At 46.5% G+C, this 18,209-nt stretch overlaps 1 protein-coding gene across 26 annotated transcripts in view; it reads left to right on the top strand.

Annotated features, from left to right (window-relative positions):
• The first annotated feature begins 1,809 nt into the window (after positions 1 to 1,809).
• MSI2 (musashi RNA binding protein 2) overlaps positions 1,810 to 18,209 on the top strand; it is a 255,284-nt gene continuing 238,884 nt past the window's right edge. For 5 of the 26 annotated variants that reach the window (XM_075033016.1, XM_075033008.1, XM_075033014.1 and 2 more), the window contains exons 1-5: positions 1,814 to 2,167; positions 2,356 to 2,396; positions 2,582 to 2,663; positions 3,051 to 3,135; positions 7,437 to 7,478. In XM_075033016.1, coding sequence (XP_074889117.1) covers positions 2,106 to 2,167; positions 2,356 to 2,396; positions 2,582 to 2,663; positions 3,051 to 3,135; positions 7,437 to 7,478 — 312 coding nt within the window. In that variant the 5' untranslated portion in view covers positions 1,814 to 2,105. Of the gene's footprint in view, positions 2,168 to 2,355; positions 2,397 to 2,581; positions 2,664 to 3,050; positions 3,136 to 7,436; positions 7,479 to 18,209 lie in introns of all 26 variants that reach the window. The other 21 variants (XR_012651122.1, XM_075033023.1, XM_075033021.1 and 18 more) reach the window with 10 other exon arrangements.

The raw sequence follows: 18,209 nt of genomic DNA, 5'->3' as shown, positions 1-18,209 counted from the left end.
CTGACTAGTAATTTCCCGGTGATTATTACGAGAAATAGCTAAGATCTAAAGGAGGCTCAGAGCGGGGAGGAAAAGACCGCTCTTTAATCCCCCCATCCATGTACTTTGCACATCGGTGCCGCTCGCCCCGCTGGGGCAGGGCCGGGTCAGCTCCTGTCCCGGCCGGAGCAGCCGGGATCTTCCCTGCCCGCCCGGACGAGGGGCGCAGAGACCTCCGCGGGCACCTGCCACGCCGCTGAACCCAAATTCAGCACTTCATGTCAAAACAAACCCAATAAAGGGAATTTTATCATATTTTTACAGCGGTTGGCATCAAAACATGAAGACGGCTGTTTCTCCGGTAGGCCTGACCCACCGGACCTGTGCACGTCCTCTCATTTACGCCTTGTTCATTAAGTCACTGCTGGAAAGTACCTTCACGCACTGCCCCCCCCCCAAATAAAAAAAAATTATAATCCCTGAGCTCGAAATAGTTGGTGACCCCAAACCAGCTCTTGCAGGCATGGCCGCTGAGCCAGGAGGGCTTTGGTTAGGAGGTTCTCGGTTGAGCGGAGGTACTCGGAATCGTGGATGGTTCTGAAAATGTAGGGCAACATGGCTCAGTCCCGTCGGGCGGGCGGCCTGCGCTCCCGCTCAGCGCTTCTTAATTTAGGTGAAACTGATTGCTTTCACCTTATATAATTACGGCAACACTTGGCAGCCCCGTCGCCGCTTCCCGTCTGATGCTGCGAAGTGCTGTTCAGATGCCGAGTGTAAAATGTCGGAGCTGAGGGCAAACGCTGTCCACTCCTGCTGGGCAGCGCCCGGCTGGGGCCGAAGGCTGCAGCAGCGCTGCCGGAGCCCTGGACGCGCGGGCACCAGGATGCGGGGGCACCGGGATGTGGGAGCCCTGGGGTTGTGGGGGCACTGGGATGTGGGAGCCCTGGGGACGTGGGGGCACTGGGACATGGGAGCCCTGGGATGTGGGAGCCCTGGGATGCTGGGACAGGGGGGAACTGGGCAGCAGCCGCTCTCTTTGAGCAGCCCCAGTCGGCTGTGGGTCAGACCCAGGGTGTCTGCAGGACGCGGGCTGTGCGCGGTGCCCACGCGAAGGGCAGAGCGGGTGCCGATGCCCGGGTGACGGGATAAACGACACCTCCCGGTAATGCCCAAATTTCTCACCAGTCGCCAAAAGTGAGTCTGGTTTCCCCCGCCGGACACCCGCCTTCCCCTGCCCACGGACTCTTCCCAGCCCGTGGAATCACTTATTTGACACCAGCCTCGCCGTGCCGAGGGGGAAGCAGGGCAGGGGGGGATGGCGCATTTCGCGCCGCTTTCCCCGCGAGAGACACCCACCGCCGCCGCCACCTCGGGGGTCTGCTCCGCCGTTGCGGACGGGCCCACGGACACGCGTGGACGCCAGAGGCAGGCCTGCGGGGACGGAGTGGCGGAGCCGTTATCGCGAGCGGTGTGTTATCAGCGGGAGGATACCGGCTAGCCGGGTGCGTGTGCGTGTGTGTGTGCGTGTGTCGCGTGTGTGTGTGTGCGTTGCGCCCTGCGTGCGTGTGCGCGCGCCGGGCGCTGCCCGCCCACCCGTGGGTGCTCGCCGCCGTGGGGCGGGCGGGCGCGCGCGGCGGTGACGTCACGGCAGGGCCACGCGACGGCGGCGGGCCCCGCCCCGTGGCGCGGGGGCGGGCGGGAGGGAGGGGAGAGGGGAGGGGAAGGGGAGGAGGAGGAGTGGGGTCGGGGGGGGTGTTGGGGGGGTGGTGGAAGAGAAGAGAAGAGAAGAGAAGAGAGGCGGCGCGGGATGGAGGGAGGAGAGGATGGTGGCGGGGGGAGGGAGGGACGGCGCGGCGCGGCGCTGAGCTAAGCCGATCCCACGTGTGACGGATCTGGCTGCTTCCCCAGCGCCTCTCCAGTGAGATCCTCCGGTAGCGGAGGGAGGAGGAGGAGGAGGAGGAGGAGGGGGGAAGGGAAAGAAGGGGAAAAGCAACCGGAGCGAACCGAACCGGAGCCGGAGCCGGAGCCCCGGAGGGGGGGGGGGGGCGGGTTGGGCGGGCGGGGGGGGTGTCCTCTCAGGGGCTCTCGCTCGGCGCGGCGCGGATCGCTGCGGGCTCCGCGCGGCCATGGAGGCGGACGGGAGCCAGGCTACCTCGGGGAGCCCCGGCGAGGCGCAGCACGACCCCGGGTAAGTCGGCGGAGCGGCGAGGAAGCGGGGCGGGGAGGGGGGGGGGGGGGGCCGGCCGGTCGGCCGGCCCCCTCCCGCCCCGCTTCCTCGCCGCTCCGCTCCGCGCCCCTCCGCGCCGCCGTGAGGTGCCCCGTCAAAATGGCCGATCCCGCACCGGCGTTCAACTCCGCTCTCTTCTCTCCCTCCAGCAAGATGTTCATCGGCGGCCTCAGCTGGCAAACCTCACCAGGTAAGGACCGCCGCTCCCCCCCACCCCCCCGTGGCGGCTTCCACACCCCCCCCACCCCACCTCCCCACGCGTCCCGCCCCGCGTGGGCCGCGTCCCGCCGCGCCGGGGCCTGCCCGCGCCCCCCCCCCTCCTCCTCACCCCCCCCTTCCCCTCCTCTGCCTCTCTGCTTCTCTCTCTCTCCGCAGACAGCCTTAGAGACTATTTCAGCAAATTCGGAGAAATTAGAGAGTGTATGGTCATGCGGGACCCCACCACCAAGCGCTCCAGGTAAAACCGCCGCCCACCCGAGTCGGGTTGACAAAACTTCGCGAGTTGGCGCCGGGGCGGGTGGACCCCCGCACACCCCCCCCCCCCGCCCTCAAATCCCTCAAACCCCCATCCCACGCGTGTCCGGTGGGTCTCTTCGGGAGGTTTCTCCGCATCCCTCCCCGAGCCGGGAGGAGGAAACAAAAGCGGCCGGTGGAGGCGGAGAGGTGCGGGGACGGCCGGGTCGGGGCTGCCCGCCCTCGGAACCGGAGGCTTTGGGGAAGGGGATGGGGGGGGGGAAGGAGGCAGCGGTTTATTTTTATGACTTTTCTCTCCTTATCTCTAGTTCTCACCATCCATATCCCACCTCCCCCCCCTCCCCATCCCCTCGCTCTTTGTCTCTCGCAGAGGCTTCGGGTTCGTTACGTTCGCGGATCCGGCGAGTGTAGACAAAGTCCTGGCTCAGCCCCACCACGAGCTGGACTCCAAGACGGTAGGTCGTGCGTGGGGGGGTCTGGGGGGGCTGCCCGGCCGCCCTTCCTCTCGGTGACAGGCGACGTTACAGGGACCGTGCCCTTGCCCCGCGCTCGGCCGCAGCTGCCACTTCGGCTGTTTTTTTGGTTTGGTTTTTTTTTTTTTTTTTTGCGGGGCGGTGTCAAGCTGTCATTGAACCGGGACTTTGCGTGGTTGGGTTTTTTTCCTTTTTTCTGTGCTGCTTTTTTTGTTTGGGTTTTTTTTTTTTTCCTAGAGTCTGCCTCTTAACTTAAAAAAAGCGGTAACTTTTTTTTTTAAAACCCGATTTTACCCATACCGACCGATGGCTCCTCCTCCCCAGCCTTACATTTTATCGAGCGGTGACATTGAAGAAATTGTAGAGTAAAATGCAACTTTTTTTGGTGTTCTGCTGCAGAATGCTTTCGGCAGGGAACTTTCTACTTCTTTTGATTGATTGTTTATTTATTGGTGCGCGCGTTTCAAGGTGGGAGTGACTTACTGTCAAATCGTAAAAGCTGCTTCTAGTGTCATTTCCCAAAGTCATTTTTTGGAGAGATCCCCCTCACCTGATGTCAGGGCTCTTACAAAACGTACGCATTAATTTATGGAAAGCTATGCGAGAGCTCGAGAGTAGATGTGGTAGAGAAGCACAAATCCTAATTATTTGTTGTTTCTCCAGAGCTTTTTGCTACACTCAGTCTCCAGTGGATAACATAAGGAAAATGCTCTGGAGATTCAGCCGATCTATTTTTTTTTTTTTTTTTTTTAGTAAACATTAAATTTGGGTTTTTGTTTTTAATAAAAAAAATCCACACGTAGGTTTGCCCCTTGACCTGATACAGCATTTTCAGTATTGGGTCAAACAAAAGGTATCAAGCGTGTGTAGCTTTAGGCCCTGTTTTTTCCTCCCTGCGATCAAGGCCATGCAAAAGGATGAAGTTTTGTGCCTCTTACTTAGTTGCAATTTTAAGCCTCAGCAAACCTGGAAGGGGAGCGGGGAAGGACACTGGTAGAGGTCATTATTGCTTTGGTACTGATCGGTCTGAAGGGGGTTGCGTTTTGGGAAGGGAAGGATCGTGTTGGTTTAACTGTCTGGCAGAGAGCTTCTGCTGGACGTACCGAATGTGTTCGTTGCTGTAACTGTCTTTTATAGTATGTATTCTGGATCTTAAAGGTTTTATTGTAACATGAGCATGGTGTTAGGAGGAATCCTGTCTCGGTGCTGGAACATCTTGTGTGTGCCTGTGTGTATGAGATTATAGTTAAATGAAGAATAGAAGAAGCAGTGAGCAAACATGAGTGTGGGTTGTTTTTTTTTCTTTCTTTTTTTTAAAATGTAATTTGTATGAAAACAAAAAGCCCAAAGCTCTCGTGGAAGCAGGTGGAATCTAGTGTTTTAATTCGACCTACAAATTCTGCTGGGCTTGTCTGAACACGTAGTCCATGCTTTCACATGCCTTAATAATTTGATTTTAGGTTTAATCAGATATGGTAAGATAACTGATTCAACTGTGCTCCTGAGATTAAACTCGCCAGACTTTTCATGTACAGCTATATTCTCTATATGTTTTTCAAGATAAATTTAGATAAGAAGAACAAAGGCAAACAGTATCTTGAACGAGGGTTTAAAAAAAAAATAAATCATGGGAGGACACCCTGTCATATTTCTGACTATAATTAGGTCCTCCCCCAGCTTTTTTCCTGTATCACAGTCTAGTCCCTGCAATGTATTAATTTGCTCTTCTCTGGGGGAGGGGTGAAAAGCTTGACCAGGACAAATTTGCCTCAGTTTTGATTGTGTGATAATGATTGAATCAATCTAAATAAGAAATCGACCTTAGAACCAGTAACACAGCTTAAAAGTAAAACATAAAACTAGCCAGGTTCCCTTTCAGCCGTTTCTTTGTAGACATATTGTAGTAACTGTTCTTTAGTATAACATAGCATTTGACTCTGTTTCAACGTTCAGCACAGGAGGCAGATCGGTTGGGTATTGGCATGGAAACGTCGCTCTTGTTTACAGTTACGTTAAAAGCTTTGTTTAGGTAATGGCCATTCATATCAGAAATAGTATTATAGTCATTTCCTAGAGGACTTGTAGATACAGTAAGTAGAATTGTACCTAACTAACTAATTTTTTTTTGGTAGAAGTTTGGTTTTTTTTTTTGGTTGTTGTTTAAATAGTTGACAGGGATATGCAAAAGGTATGGATTTGCCATGTTGATTGCTAGTGTTCATCTTCAAACGCTGATGGTGTTTATCCAAAAGGTTTTATGAAGGAAGACTCAGTTATTTAAGAAGGGCTGTCGCTGTGGTGCAAAGAACTCCATGCTCTTTGAACTGACCTTCAAAAATGAATGTGTTGCTTTAGAGTTTAATGGCTCTTCCAACTTTTTACCAGTGGGACTCTGCAGTGATGTCCTTCTGGTGGGACTGGTGTTCTTTGTTGAGAAAACTTTCACTTTTGAAGCAAATGTAGAAAAGGGCATATTTGCCTCCACCTTTGGGTATCGCAGTGGAAAATCCGTACCTGTTGTATTTCCCCGGTAGACAAATGCCTAGTCAGTGCTGAATATATTTGTAGATAATGTTAATCTTTATGAAAAGGTTAGCTTTCTAGATAAATAATTTTACTTTTTATGCTTTTTGAACAATAAAGTGGCATGTAATCGCTCATTTCTCAGGTATGTCCTAAAAAAGATACTACATTTGTATCTGCTGTAGACAAATCAGTTTATCAGTTGCACATCAAATGTTTGTGATATTTCCAATTTTGACAAATTAATTGAGTAAAACTGCTTTTTAGGAGAGGCCCGTGGTTTTTTATCAGTGACAGGAATATCTATCACCACAGGAATAACAACACTAAATGGAAACATCTCCTTTCCCTAATCAGGGTTAGCTTGAGGGGGAAAAACCCCAACAAAAACCAAACCCAAACTATTAAAGAAGGCCTCTATTTCTAAATATGACTTAACACAATCAGGATTATTTTCATCAGTTTGTTACATAGTCAAAGATGACACTGAAAGCAGTCGCAAGTTACACAGTTAAGGTAGGATTTAGTCCTTTCAAACATCCTTTTCTCGACTCTTCATTTAGAACGTGTCTGCGTGCAGATGCTGCTAAAAAACAGAGGTGAAATCAGCAGCATGTAGACATCTTATTGCAATCATTTTTAAAGACGACAATTTAACCTGGGTAGTTTTTTAAAAGGTATGATTTTTATTTACATCCAGCCATGCATCTGTGGTTGCATCTTTTTTTTGTTTTTAAGTGATTTCTGAATGGTAGAGAAGAGTTGCTTTTTAAATACGACCCATGTGGAAGTTGTTTTTAAAATTGCAGAATTAGCATTTTGGAATTGCAGAGTGGACACGCTTTCTAATTTATGCAGCGCAATGGGAGTCAATGCTGCATCTTAAAACAAGGGAGCATGGGGTAAAACAAAATTTTTTTTTTTTTCTCTTCCTTTTTGCCTCTGTGGTGGCATGCTTCATTCAAGAACGCTTTAAGTAACTCCTTCATGGAAAATCTTTTTTAAGAAGTTGGTTTCTTCTGGTTTAAAATGCTTGTATATTTCGTTTGTGTCTTACTCTCCTCTCTTCCCACCCCTTCGCATAAATGCTCCTTCATAATCTTTCATTGCTCACATAAATTCTTTGAGGGTGAGCAAACCAGATCAATTTGACATATTGTCATGAAGGATAATCTTGTAGTCCTTCTAATGTTTTAGTTTTAATAATTGAAACGTGAATAATTTGACTTTGTTTTGCATTTCTTTTTTGTGTGGTGTTGCTAGTCAGTTGACAAAACAAAGCAGAAAAATAAAAGCAAAAGTAACCCCAAACCCAACTGAAGGAATGTGCAGGTGTCAAAAACAACAGGTTAAGATCTTGATCAGGAATGCTGGCCGTCTTTCTATGCAACCTCCCGAGTATGCAGATAACGTTTAACACGCCGTTTTGGTTGTAGAGGCAGCAGCCAGAGACTAATGCGGAGCTCCCTGAGCACCAGCGGAGATTGTTGCCCAGAAGATGATGTAGGAGGTGTACAGAAGAGATGTTTTCTTCCTCTCTTCCCGTCTCCCTCCCCCTGCCCCCCCCCCCCCCCCCCCCCCCGCCCTGCCTCGATGAACCCAGACTGTGATCCATCAGTTCCAGAGTAGTTCTGGATGACCCAGTGTGCTGAATTATAAGCCTGAGAAATGAGGGATTAATAATTCAGTGATTTAAGAACAAAATAATAGAAATTGACAACAAAAGCTATCTTGTTGATTTCCCCTTTCTTTTTCCTCAGATTGACCCTAAAGTTGCATTTCCCCGACGAGCACAGCCTAAGGTAAGTAGGAGGATCGATAATAGGATTTTAGGCACACAGAGAATCATTGTTGCCAGGCAGTTCAGGTTTCAAACAGGGAATTGGCAATGAAAGCTTTTAAAGCCGGAGTGCATGGCGTCTTAAGGGTATCAGCGTATGGCTGTGAAACTACAGGAGAGCTGCTTTGTGCAATATTACGTGTCTCCAGTTTAACCGTCTCCTTGCAGACTCCCGGTCAGTTGTGGCTGGCTGAAAAGCAGAGACTTCTCTAGTTCTAGCGAGAGATTGTTGCTGCGTTACTTGCGTTTGTTATGCTATTTTACGCAATATGTTTTGCATGGTGTTTATGAAGAGCATTTGGATTAAGTGCAGACTTCAGGCTTGTTTTGAGCTGAGCTTTCAGTTCTGTGGTTGTGATGGATGGGAATATATCTCTGCCTTCATTGTTTGCAAATTTTCTTTTGTATAACTTCAGAGATGTGTTTGGAGACTAATAAGCATTGGATAGCAAGTTTCTGATGAAGCTCTGAACTCTTCAGGCCACGGGGTATTCTTTTGCAAGAACAGTGGAACAATGAGCTTTAAGTCTCTTTGCTGATCAGGCTGGCTGGAGAAGTGGCCTTCTTCTTCCAGGGCGCACTTGCTATCGTGCGGCCAGTTTCCACGTTGGGACAAAGACGGTGTAGTGACGTGCAGAGAAGCTTCTGTCTGCATGCTTACTCTGAAATACCGCTGGGTGCCATTTCTTCTGGAGGAGTTGCTTATGGAATAGAGGTGGTTGTTGCTCTTTAGGCTGTGCCTAATGGAAACAACAGAACAGTTTCAAATCCAAATGTGCAGTCAGTTGTATTTGAATTTTGAAAGCCAGAGGCTGAAAGGAAACTTCTGTAATTGACTTCTTTTTTTTAATTTGTTTTTGAGAGCCTGTTGGAAGGACTTAATTTAGCTGGTGTATACCACTTGTATACACTCTAATCATCTTGGGTTACTTCAGTATTCTGTTAAAAAATGGAAAGACAAGGCTGCAAAGTTGTGTGCAAGTCAATACGGAGAAGTGGATTAAAGTTGGTGGCAGGAGACTACCTGAACAAGTTCAACCTAACAATCTTATTGCATATAGCTCCTCATGAAAGCAAGCAGTTTAATAGCATGTGGAACCATAAAGTTAAATATTGTACAAAACATGCATCTTGGAAAAACAATGTGTAATTTAAAAACCCTAGGCATATAACAGGAGACCTGCTAGTGTTTTTTTTAAAACTAAAGAGCGAACAAAACCCAACAGCGTATTTGTGGAATTTTAAACCAAACTAATGTAGTCAAATGTTTAGAGGTTCTTCACTTCATAGGGCATATCTAATAACTAATTAGTAAATAAAGGTGTGCCTGGCTTGCTTCTGTGCTAAGCAAAGAGTTTATAGTTTGTAGGGTTTGTGGATTCTGGATTATGTTGTTGGACTAATGCTGTCTTGAAGATAAAATTTAAAGTTATCAGAATTTTGAAGGGTTTCATAATTTTATACTTCATCTAGTATGAAGATGATCTTGCGCTGTGACTGATGTTCCTTTCCCCCTTCCCAATACCTTTTAAAGGCTTATTTACATTTTAAACTGTCTTCAATTACCAGTTATCTGTTTCTACAGTGTTATTTGTAAAAGTTTATAACGCTTACAACGGAGCTATTAAGCTGTCTCATGTGATTTCTTCTGTAACAATTAAAAAAACCAGGGCATGTCTTACGCCGAGGATATTAGTGAGTTAAATTTTCGTGTTAAAGAATGCAAAATCAGGTCATTTTTACAAAGGGGATTTTGTTTTTCTCCATGTAGGTTTTGGGTTGGGTTTTTTTGTTTGTGGGTTTGTTTGGTGTTGGTTTTTTTTTTTTTCTTTTTTGGTAACAGACATCTTTCAAGTGTGGGGCAAATCCTGGAGAGTACGCTGGATTCCACTCTTAGCAGGAACTTGCTCTCTCTGGAGAGGTCAGCAGTGTCTGTTTCTGCTTTTTACACACTTGTCCTTCCTAAAGTGTTGGGATTTCTACAGGGTACTTGAAAAAAATCTTAAGATTGAAAGGAGCCTCATTAGGAAATTGGAGAAAATCAGATGCAATAAAGAACAGATTTTTACATCAATTATGATGTAGTATTCTGGACAGCATTTCATAATCTGGACTTTTTGTTTTCTGTTTTTTAATTAGATACTGAATGAAGGTTTTGGACTTTAGTTGTTAATTTATCCCAGTTGAATAGCGAATGCTCAGCATTAAAATGTGACTGTACTTTAGTCTAATTAACTAGCTAATACTTGGGTCTGTGGAGATTAATGGCATTTAATGAAATGTCTCTGTCTCTCTCTAGGTGCAAGGGGAGATTTTTTTTATTCTTTTTTTTTTTTTTTTTCCCTGAGTAGTCTTCCTTCCTGGTATGTTTAGCAAAATGGGGCTTGGGCTTTTTTCTGTGATCTTCCTGGCAGTGACTGGGTGCTAAGGTGGAAGCTGAGGTGGAAGCAAGGCTTCTGGTTCATTCCCCCTTCTTGTGCAGGCAGACCTTATGGCAGCACTTTCCTCCATCCATCCCCTTCCTTCGGGAGCCCTTTTGACCTGCCTCAGCACGATTAACTCTTCAGTGGGCAGTGGCTGTGCTAATTCTTGGGCTGCGTTCGCCTCCTTTGCCAGATCACGTGCTCGCTGTGGTCTGCAGGGTCATGCTCACTTATTTGTGCATGCACAATAATTTGTGCTTGTTCCTTCCCCCATTCTGATTCACTTTAATTGGCTAGTCTTCCCCTTTCAAACCATAGCCCAGTAAAATGCTTTCTTTTGAGCTTTTTAAACTGCATCTCCATGATTTGACACCTCTCTGGTGATGCAAATTGGTTACTGAGCAAGAAGTGGCAGGTTGTAACAGCAGAGCATTCTTCCCTGATTTTCTTAGAATGACCCTCGAAGAAAATCCTCAGTGATTGCCTCCAGTGGATTACACCATGATGTATAATCCTGCTCTCCTGAAGTCCAGGAGGACTTGAAGCCATTGTTTTAGGAAACTTGCTGCAGGGGTTTAACTTGTTGAGGTTCTAGTGTATGGCTAACAGCGAGATGAAAAGAATATACGTATGCTTTCTCGCGGCTGCTATTCCTTGATAAAAATCTCTTTCTTCCAAGTGCTGCAAGGCGCTCTGTAACAGGTGATCGTTTATAACTCTGCTGACTTAAAAATGCTTAAAATGCAGCAGTGATGGGGGGGGGTAGTACTTTTATACCCCCTTTTGAATACTGAAGACTACAATAATATAACTTTTTAATATACATAGCCTGTCAGTTCTGACATTACCTGCTGTATTAGGTTGGAGAGACCTTATCAAATTTAGCATGTTCTTTACATGTTTTCAAATGTAAGCAATTCCCCCCCCCCGCCCAGGATTTGTTTTAAAAAAAAAAAAAAAACAACAAACCAAAACCATAACAAATCTGAAGAGCAAAAGGACAGCAGCCTCAGTCCGTGAAGAAGCTCCTTGGCAATGAACATATCTTCGTGTGACTTAGCGGTATAGAAATTTGGATGCTTTCTCATGCAAAGCCGTGTATGAAACAGAGGCAGATAAAACTTCAGTCAAAGTTTATAGTTAGTGAGGCTACCCGCTCAGTTGTATTTTGTGCTCAGGTTCCTCCAAGATGGGACCGAGGTGCCTGTTCTTCCCGGCACTTAGCACAGGGGCATAATGCGTATGGTTGGGAATTGCTCCAGGAAGTCAACAAGCTGGAGCTACTTGTAGTAGCATTCGGTGGCATTCATTAGCATTGTGTATGTGACCTGCTGACTGTAGTTTGTATGCTTCTTCTTCAGTGGCTATTAAATAAAAAGGGCAAGCCAACTACTGCTTCTAGCTACTGGAGATGCTCCTGTAGCTTGCTGGCAGGGGCTGTGCACTGGGTGCTGGATGTCCAGCACCCTGTCTACTGACGACCCAGAGCAGAGGTGGTTGTTGTCAAGATTGCATGTCTTAAATCTGGGATCTAGTCTATGTGGGTTGGGTACAGTATTCTGGTGACCATTTGGTCACAAAATAGCAAAAGGGCTTTATTTGGTGAGGGAAGCCTTTTATCTGATAATCAGATGGTGATGCTGAATACCAATGGTTTTATTAGATGTATTTTATTCTAACCGAGGACAGTGCAGAACTGGTAACTGGTTCTGGCATCTCTGTGCTCCAGTCAGTGTATCTGCAAACTGTGGATACCTTGTCTGTGGACTAGCTGGTTTCCTGTCTGGCCGGGTGCATGGACTGTAAGAGGTGCGGTTGTGCACATCTGTTCCTCCTTCTTGTGCAAAAAACAGAGTGTCAACAACTCTCCTTTCATTTGAGTCACTGCTGGTTAAACCCATGTGAAGCTGGCTATTCCATAACAGCAAATGGAGGGCATGCCCTTTTGGAATAACACCCAGGCTAACCTGGGATATTTTTTTTAAAGCTAACCAGTGGATTTGGATGTCTGATTCCAATTAAGCTAACTGTGGGTGGGGTGTCTGTGTCCCTTGGCTGCCTGATAAGCATGAGCCAGAGTAACAGGGAGAGATTTTATTCCAAAGCAAATGATGGACCTTGAAAATCAAGAGTTCTGTTGTTTGTTTCCTCCCTTGCTTCTGCCTGTAAACTCCTCCAGGTTAGTCCCACTATTTCACATCGTATTTTAAGTATTGGGTAGACTTTGAAGTCTTTTTCAAAAGAATGTGAACTGAACACACTAGCAGAACTCAGGATTCTTCCTTTCCTGCCACCCTTCCTTCCCCATGAGGCTGTAAAGAGCAGCAAGGTCAGACCTTTTCCCTATGACTTTTTTTTTCTTTTTAAACTCCCCTTTATTTGCAGGTCTGGATGGAGAAAGAGAGGAAGTATTTCCTGTTCTTGGCATTGGGCATAGATGCATACCTTAATAATATCACTGTATCTTCTGCATACAGAGTAATATGAAGTCCTTACCAGATGGTATGAGAGATTTCTTTTTATGGTCAATGGCCAGTGTTTGAGCATCTTATTCAACCAACCTTGATGTAGATCCCTTGTCCAGGGTAAGCTGCTCCTAGAATTTGTCTCCCTCTGGCATTGAATGGTCAAATGGAAAAGTTGATGAGCCCGACTCTTGGCTGATCAACCTAGGTCTTCTCAGGTAGTAGAGGATCAGGGTTTTGAAAGCCATTATTCTTGGGCTCGGATTCCTGCTCTCCGCGATCTGTTCGAGGCAGAGCATGATTTCTGTTCTTGGATGCTGGCAGCCAGAGGAAAAAGGGGCTGTGGAAGGTGTTCTGTGGAGTGCAGTGAGTTTTGTCAGAAGCAAGAGCTGAGCTGGATTTTTGTAATTTGTTGGTTTTGGAGATGTAAACATTTATTTCTTCTCTCCAGCCACTCAGGTAGCTTGCTCATGTTGTCCTTAATCCCCGAAGACTGTCTTGTACTTGTGTAAAATGTATGTATTTCCATTATCATTGCCTAAGGATGTCTTTCATGTTAAGAATAGTCCTAATGTACTTTCGTTCCCTCTTACTGCTAACTAAAAATTAAAATTGAATATCATCTAACGGGATTTTTTTTGGTTTTGTTTTTTTTTAAAGGGTTTTCTACATTCCCTGTGCTTTTCTGTATTGTCAGTTTATTTTTAATGGTGTCTAACAGATAACTTTTCTGCACCGAGACCTTGTTGCTTGGGTATGCCAGAAAAGGGTCCGAAATGAGGGAGGTCAGGGAAATGGAAGGAGAGCAGCATGCTAACACCCTTGTGTGTTCCTCTCTGCTTCCAGATTGAGTACATCTCGTCTGCAAAGTGCTGAGCCTTTATCAGCCTGGGGGTAGGTCTACTAATGACTGATCTAAAACCATCAAATTCATTTATTTGTCACTGCCAGTGACAGGCCAGTTATTGCTAATGGATTCTTTTTTTAGCCTGTTGACTCTGGTGATAGTCTCATAAATGTTGTGAAATGCAAAGCATTAAGGGAACTTGTAACTTATTTTTAGAGGAGAACTATTGAAACAGGGTAACATGGTGTGTGTAGATCAAGGTATATGTTATGTTGAGAAGGAAAAAGAACAACTCCTGTATATCATTAAGCCATACAGAGATGTCTTTGCTGTTCCTAATAGTTATTTGACTTTTCAATTGTATTTTAGCGTTCTCTTTAAACACATTTTGGGTCATGCTATAAAGGGAGGAGAAGCTGTAAATAGAGCCAGTCATCTTAGGAAAAAATGGCTTGTTGCAGAAAATGGTTCATCTGCAGGGCCTGAATCTTCTCTGTCCCTATTGTGCGAAAGCACTTAAGCATATACTTAAGTTGGCGTAAGCATGTGGGTAAGTGCTTTGCTGAATCAGGATGGACTAAAAGCACATTATTAAATGCTTTGTTGAACTGTGAAGCCTGTAGCAGAAAAAGATTAAAAGATTACTTTGTGTATTTGACAGTACTTTGTATATGGTCAGTCCCATCACTTCTCTTTCAGAGATAGCTAGTTTCATCTCTCTCTCATTTCCCCCCCCTCCACCAGAGGATCTCACTCACAAGAAAATATTAATCTGCTGTTTCCTCAAAAAAGTGATTGCAAGGTCAGTGTAGCATCTGACTTAAAAAAAATAAATAAATCATTGTCTAAGCTTAATTTAGTCTCTAGCCCTGCAATCACACGTTCTATTTGCCTTAGTCACTGGAATAATTCTGTAAACTATGTGAGTAGTGTTCAACATGGCTTAGGTTTCTAAGATATTATTGCTGTAGAAATTGTGGTTTGCTGAGTAATTTGAAAGTTAATGTGAATTTCTGTAGTCAGATCAGCATGCGGTATTAATAAGTTACTTCTAAACTTTGGCATTTTGCTGCTCTCCTGTTGAAAATATTTCCTTTATTTTTTGAGTACAGAGAAAATCTGAAGAATGTTAGGAAGTTTTTCTCCCCTGCTCAGTCATTCCTCATGCTGGGACATCTGCAGCTGGGTATATTGTTGTGACTGAGTAGGCTTAAATTAAGTATTAAGATTGTACTTTGGGAACTTGGTATTATAAAGAAGGACCCTACCCTGCTAAGACTTATGCAGTTCTACACGAAGAATAGTTTGAGAGACCTCAGCAAGCACAGTTAAGTGCGGACAAGGCTTCTTAATATGTTGGTGAAGTGTAGGTGGCAAGAAGGGTGAAGGAAAAGAAGTATTGACAGCAGCAGAAAGCGTCGTTCCCTCTGCCCTTCCCTTCCCCCAGCAAAGACTTGCATTAATTTCCCATTGACTCTGATGTACAATAGGGAAGAGGTTTCAAGCTGACTGAAGGGGCAAAGGTCCAAGAAAACTACCGTAGCAAGAACTGATGCAGAGTGACAGTAATGAGGTGGCCTGGCAGGTGGGAGGGAAAATGGTGGGGTGGGGAAAGAAACTAATATCTAGTGAATTAAGTAGTTCCCAGGGTTTGAAGTTAAGTCCTCTTGGTTTTATTTTCCTCTGTATGTGCCACACAACTGTGAGATATGGCTGGAGCAAGGCCTCCTTGGCTGAGAATGTAGGCAGGGTCCTGGTGCAGCTCCAGTCCTCGTGGCTTGGGGCTGGGTCACTGGGAGTGCTGCTGTTGCCCAGAGGATACGAAATTCTTCTGCAGTGTCCCCAAACCTGCGCTGTGCTGTTTTAATTTGTGTTTTAGTATTCCTGACTCTGAGCTCATCTTTATGTTGTTCTATGGGTCAGTTTTGCATCAAAGAGAAGGTGAGGAGCACAAGGTGAAGAAGTGTTTTGAAAATAGGATTTATTTAAAATAGGGACTGTGAAGTGCTGGCAAGACTTTCAGCTTCTTGAATGCTGGTGGAGACAGAATGCCTGCTAGATAGAGTCAGTTGAGGTTTTTATAACAATTGCTGAATACACATTGTTCAGGAATCTTCCCGAAGGGTAATTTGGCGTGGTGTGTAAAGAGGTTGCAAGGAGGTGAGCATTTGTCCCAGGTATCTGTAAATCCCACTGGACTGAGAGGTATCGCTCAGGTCGGAGGCTTGGTTTGTGGCAAAAGCTTGTCAGCTGGAAACCCTCAGCACTGGCCGAAGGTTTGCTGTGGGTTGCACTGCTGGAAAAAGGTGTTGCTGAAGGGGACACTGCTAGTGATTTTTCTGCAGTGCTTGCTGAAAGAGTGAAACTTCTGTATAGTTTTCCATTTGGCCACATTATAAATCATTTATGTTCAGAGATGCCTCGGTGCTATTCCTTGCTCTGAGCCTGAGCTGTGCACAGAGCCTGATACATACACTGAGCATTTATCCTTTTGCCGAGGGTTTGCAGAGTGTTGTAAATGAGTATAAAGATGTTCATTTGCTGGTGAAATTCGTGTACTTCTGGTGGTGTATTTGGCAGACCTACAAAGCCTATAGCAGCGCTGTGTGCTCAGTGAATTGTGGAAGGGAACAGAAAACACTGAAGAGAAATCTGAAGTTAATGCTGAGATGTGAAATATGATAGGAATTTTCTGAGGACGCGGGGGCATCGCCCCACCTTTTGGTCCGGGGCTGCTACCGACGGTGGTGTGGGATGGTGTCAGGCCGTTGCTCTCCGCCATGTCCTGAGGATCCCTGGCAGATCTCTCACGCGAGTCCCGATCGAGCCCCGCTGAGCCAATGACGGCGAAAGACGTCGGCTTCTTGCGGCTGGGGCTCATTCTCCTCAAAATTCTCTAGTAGAACGTGTTTGGTCTTTTTTTAATTGATGTGTTTGTACTAGACAGCTCACCTACCTCCCCAGTTGCTTTCTGTAAGTCAATTGTATAACTCCAGCCCTGGATGGGTGGCCTGCTGAATACGCAGCATACCTAACATTTGTACTCTACCCTGTTCAAATATTACTTGGTAAAAAAGCCCCTTGTAAAACCTGCTGTGATAGTGTCCCAGGACCACTGTTAGCTGGGTTTGGCCGCTGAGGAAGCACAGAGCTGCTGTCGGTAAGAGTTTGGTCTTTCTTGGCGTAGCGTGTGGGGACCCAAGTAAGGCCTGATGGGTCTGGTACTGACGCTGCTGTTGAGCCTGGAGAGGCAAGAGTTGGAGGAAAAAAGGACAACAGGGGATTATCCAAAGCACCTCCGCGTGGCAGAGAACACAGCTATTTCCTGACGCCCAGGTTCGGTGGCCCACGGTAAACGGCCGCCTCTGAAAGAGATGTTGGCAGCGTCCCTGGACGTTGGGAAGGAAGCGTGTGAAGCGAATCAGTATTGCACGCTGCCGGCTCTTTGTGCGACTTGTCTTTGAGGGGTTAAACCGAGGGGTTTTTTTTTTGTTTTTAACGACTTTTGATTAGCAAATTTATAGGGGAGGCCCTGACTGGAGTGCCGGCGCTTCGGTGCGCGGCGGAGGTTGTAACTGCTGAGTCCTGAGGTTCCCGCCGTACGCTGGCGTTTCCGAACAGCAGCGGTGAGGGGAGGCGAGGCTTCGGGGAGGGGGAAGTGAGATAAGGGCGCTAGGCCGCAGCATGTGAAAGGTAGTTTGTGGTATGAATTATGGGTAATGCCGGTCACACGGTGGTTACAAACTAGCGTGGGGCCTGGGGCACAGTGCTTGTGTGCTGGGAGGCAAGGGGGAGACCGGCCGTGGATTTAAATGGGCTCAGTGGCGCGTTGCATTGCAGGGTCGGTCCTGGTGCCCTCAGTAACGAGAGGAGAGGAGGAAACATGCTAAGCTGCAGGTGTCCTGGAGTCCCTTTGCCTCCAGATAAGCGTTGGCTCCTCTTTCCCCCGCAGAGCTGGGCGCTCAGCCATGCCGGACGCTCCTCCGCCCCCGTGGTCCAGCTCCTGGAAGCTGGCTTTCTCCTCTGTGCTGCAGGACCATGCCCGTTTCTCTCTGTGTGGCCCATCGTTCCTCCCTGTTGGAGCTTATAGGGATGGCTGCGGCTGTTCCTCCGTCTTATGCAGATGAGGAGTGTGTCCTGACGTGCTTCCACTGCGAAGCGAAGCGCTGGAGACGGGCTCCGCTGTAATTGTGTGCCTCTGTTCCCCCTCTGCCTGCTGAGCGGGGATTTCCTGCCCTAGCTGGCCTGGGATCCTGGGGGTGGGTGGATGGTGGTGAAAAGCACCTGGAGAGAGTCTCCTGCCACAGTACCTTTGTGCTTTAAATTCCTGACTTACCTAATCCCAGGGACTGTGATCAAAGCAGCAGGTTATGCATGCGATGTGCCTGGCAATTTATGTATGAGGAGGGACTTGTGATCATCTTGTGTGATTTTTTTTTTTTTTTTTTTTTTCCCCCATCTTTTTCATCTGGTCACATCCTCTGTGTCATTAATCTTCCAGATCAAATAAAATGATAGTTGAAAGTCCTCCATAGTTATGATTCCCCCAAAGTTTTGTGAGCATGGCTTTGATTTTGTTGCAGTTATTAGAAGTCAGTTTAGATTTCTGGACCTCTATTTTATAGGTATCTCCAGTGGATATTTTAGTAGGGGCATTTCTCTCTCAATCAAGTAGGTGTATGCAATAGGGAAAGAACAAAATATAGACTAGAAAAAAATTAAAGCAATTTAGTTACCAGTCCGAAGGCTTTAATGCTAAAGAGCCATGAAGAAACTTTATTGGAACTATAATTGCAGACATAAGCAGTGATTATCTGTCTTCATGCTTTTATAGTCCCCATCACTGTCATCTGAACACATGAAGCTGATGAGAGTGTGTGCCGAATGTTATTCAGTTGATGCTGTGTAATCCTGATCTCTTGCAATATGTGGAAAATAAAGTGTCAATTCATTTGAAA

Source organism: Buteo buteo, chromosome 7, assembly GCF_964188355.1.
Source record: "Buteo buteo chromosome 7, bButBut1.hap1.1, whole genome shotgun sequence".
Lineage (NCBI taxonomy): Eukaryota > Metazoa > Chordata > Aves > Accipitriformes > Accipitridae > Buteo > Buteo buteo.
Note: the sequence above shows the minus strand (reverse complement) of the source record. Positions and strands in the feature narration are given on the sequence as shown.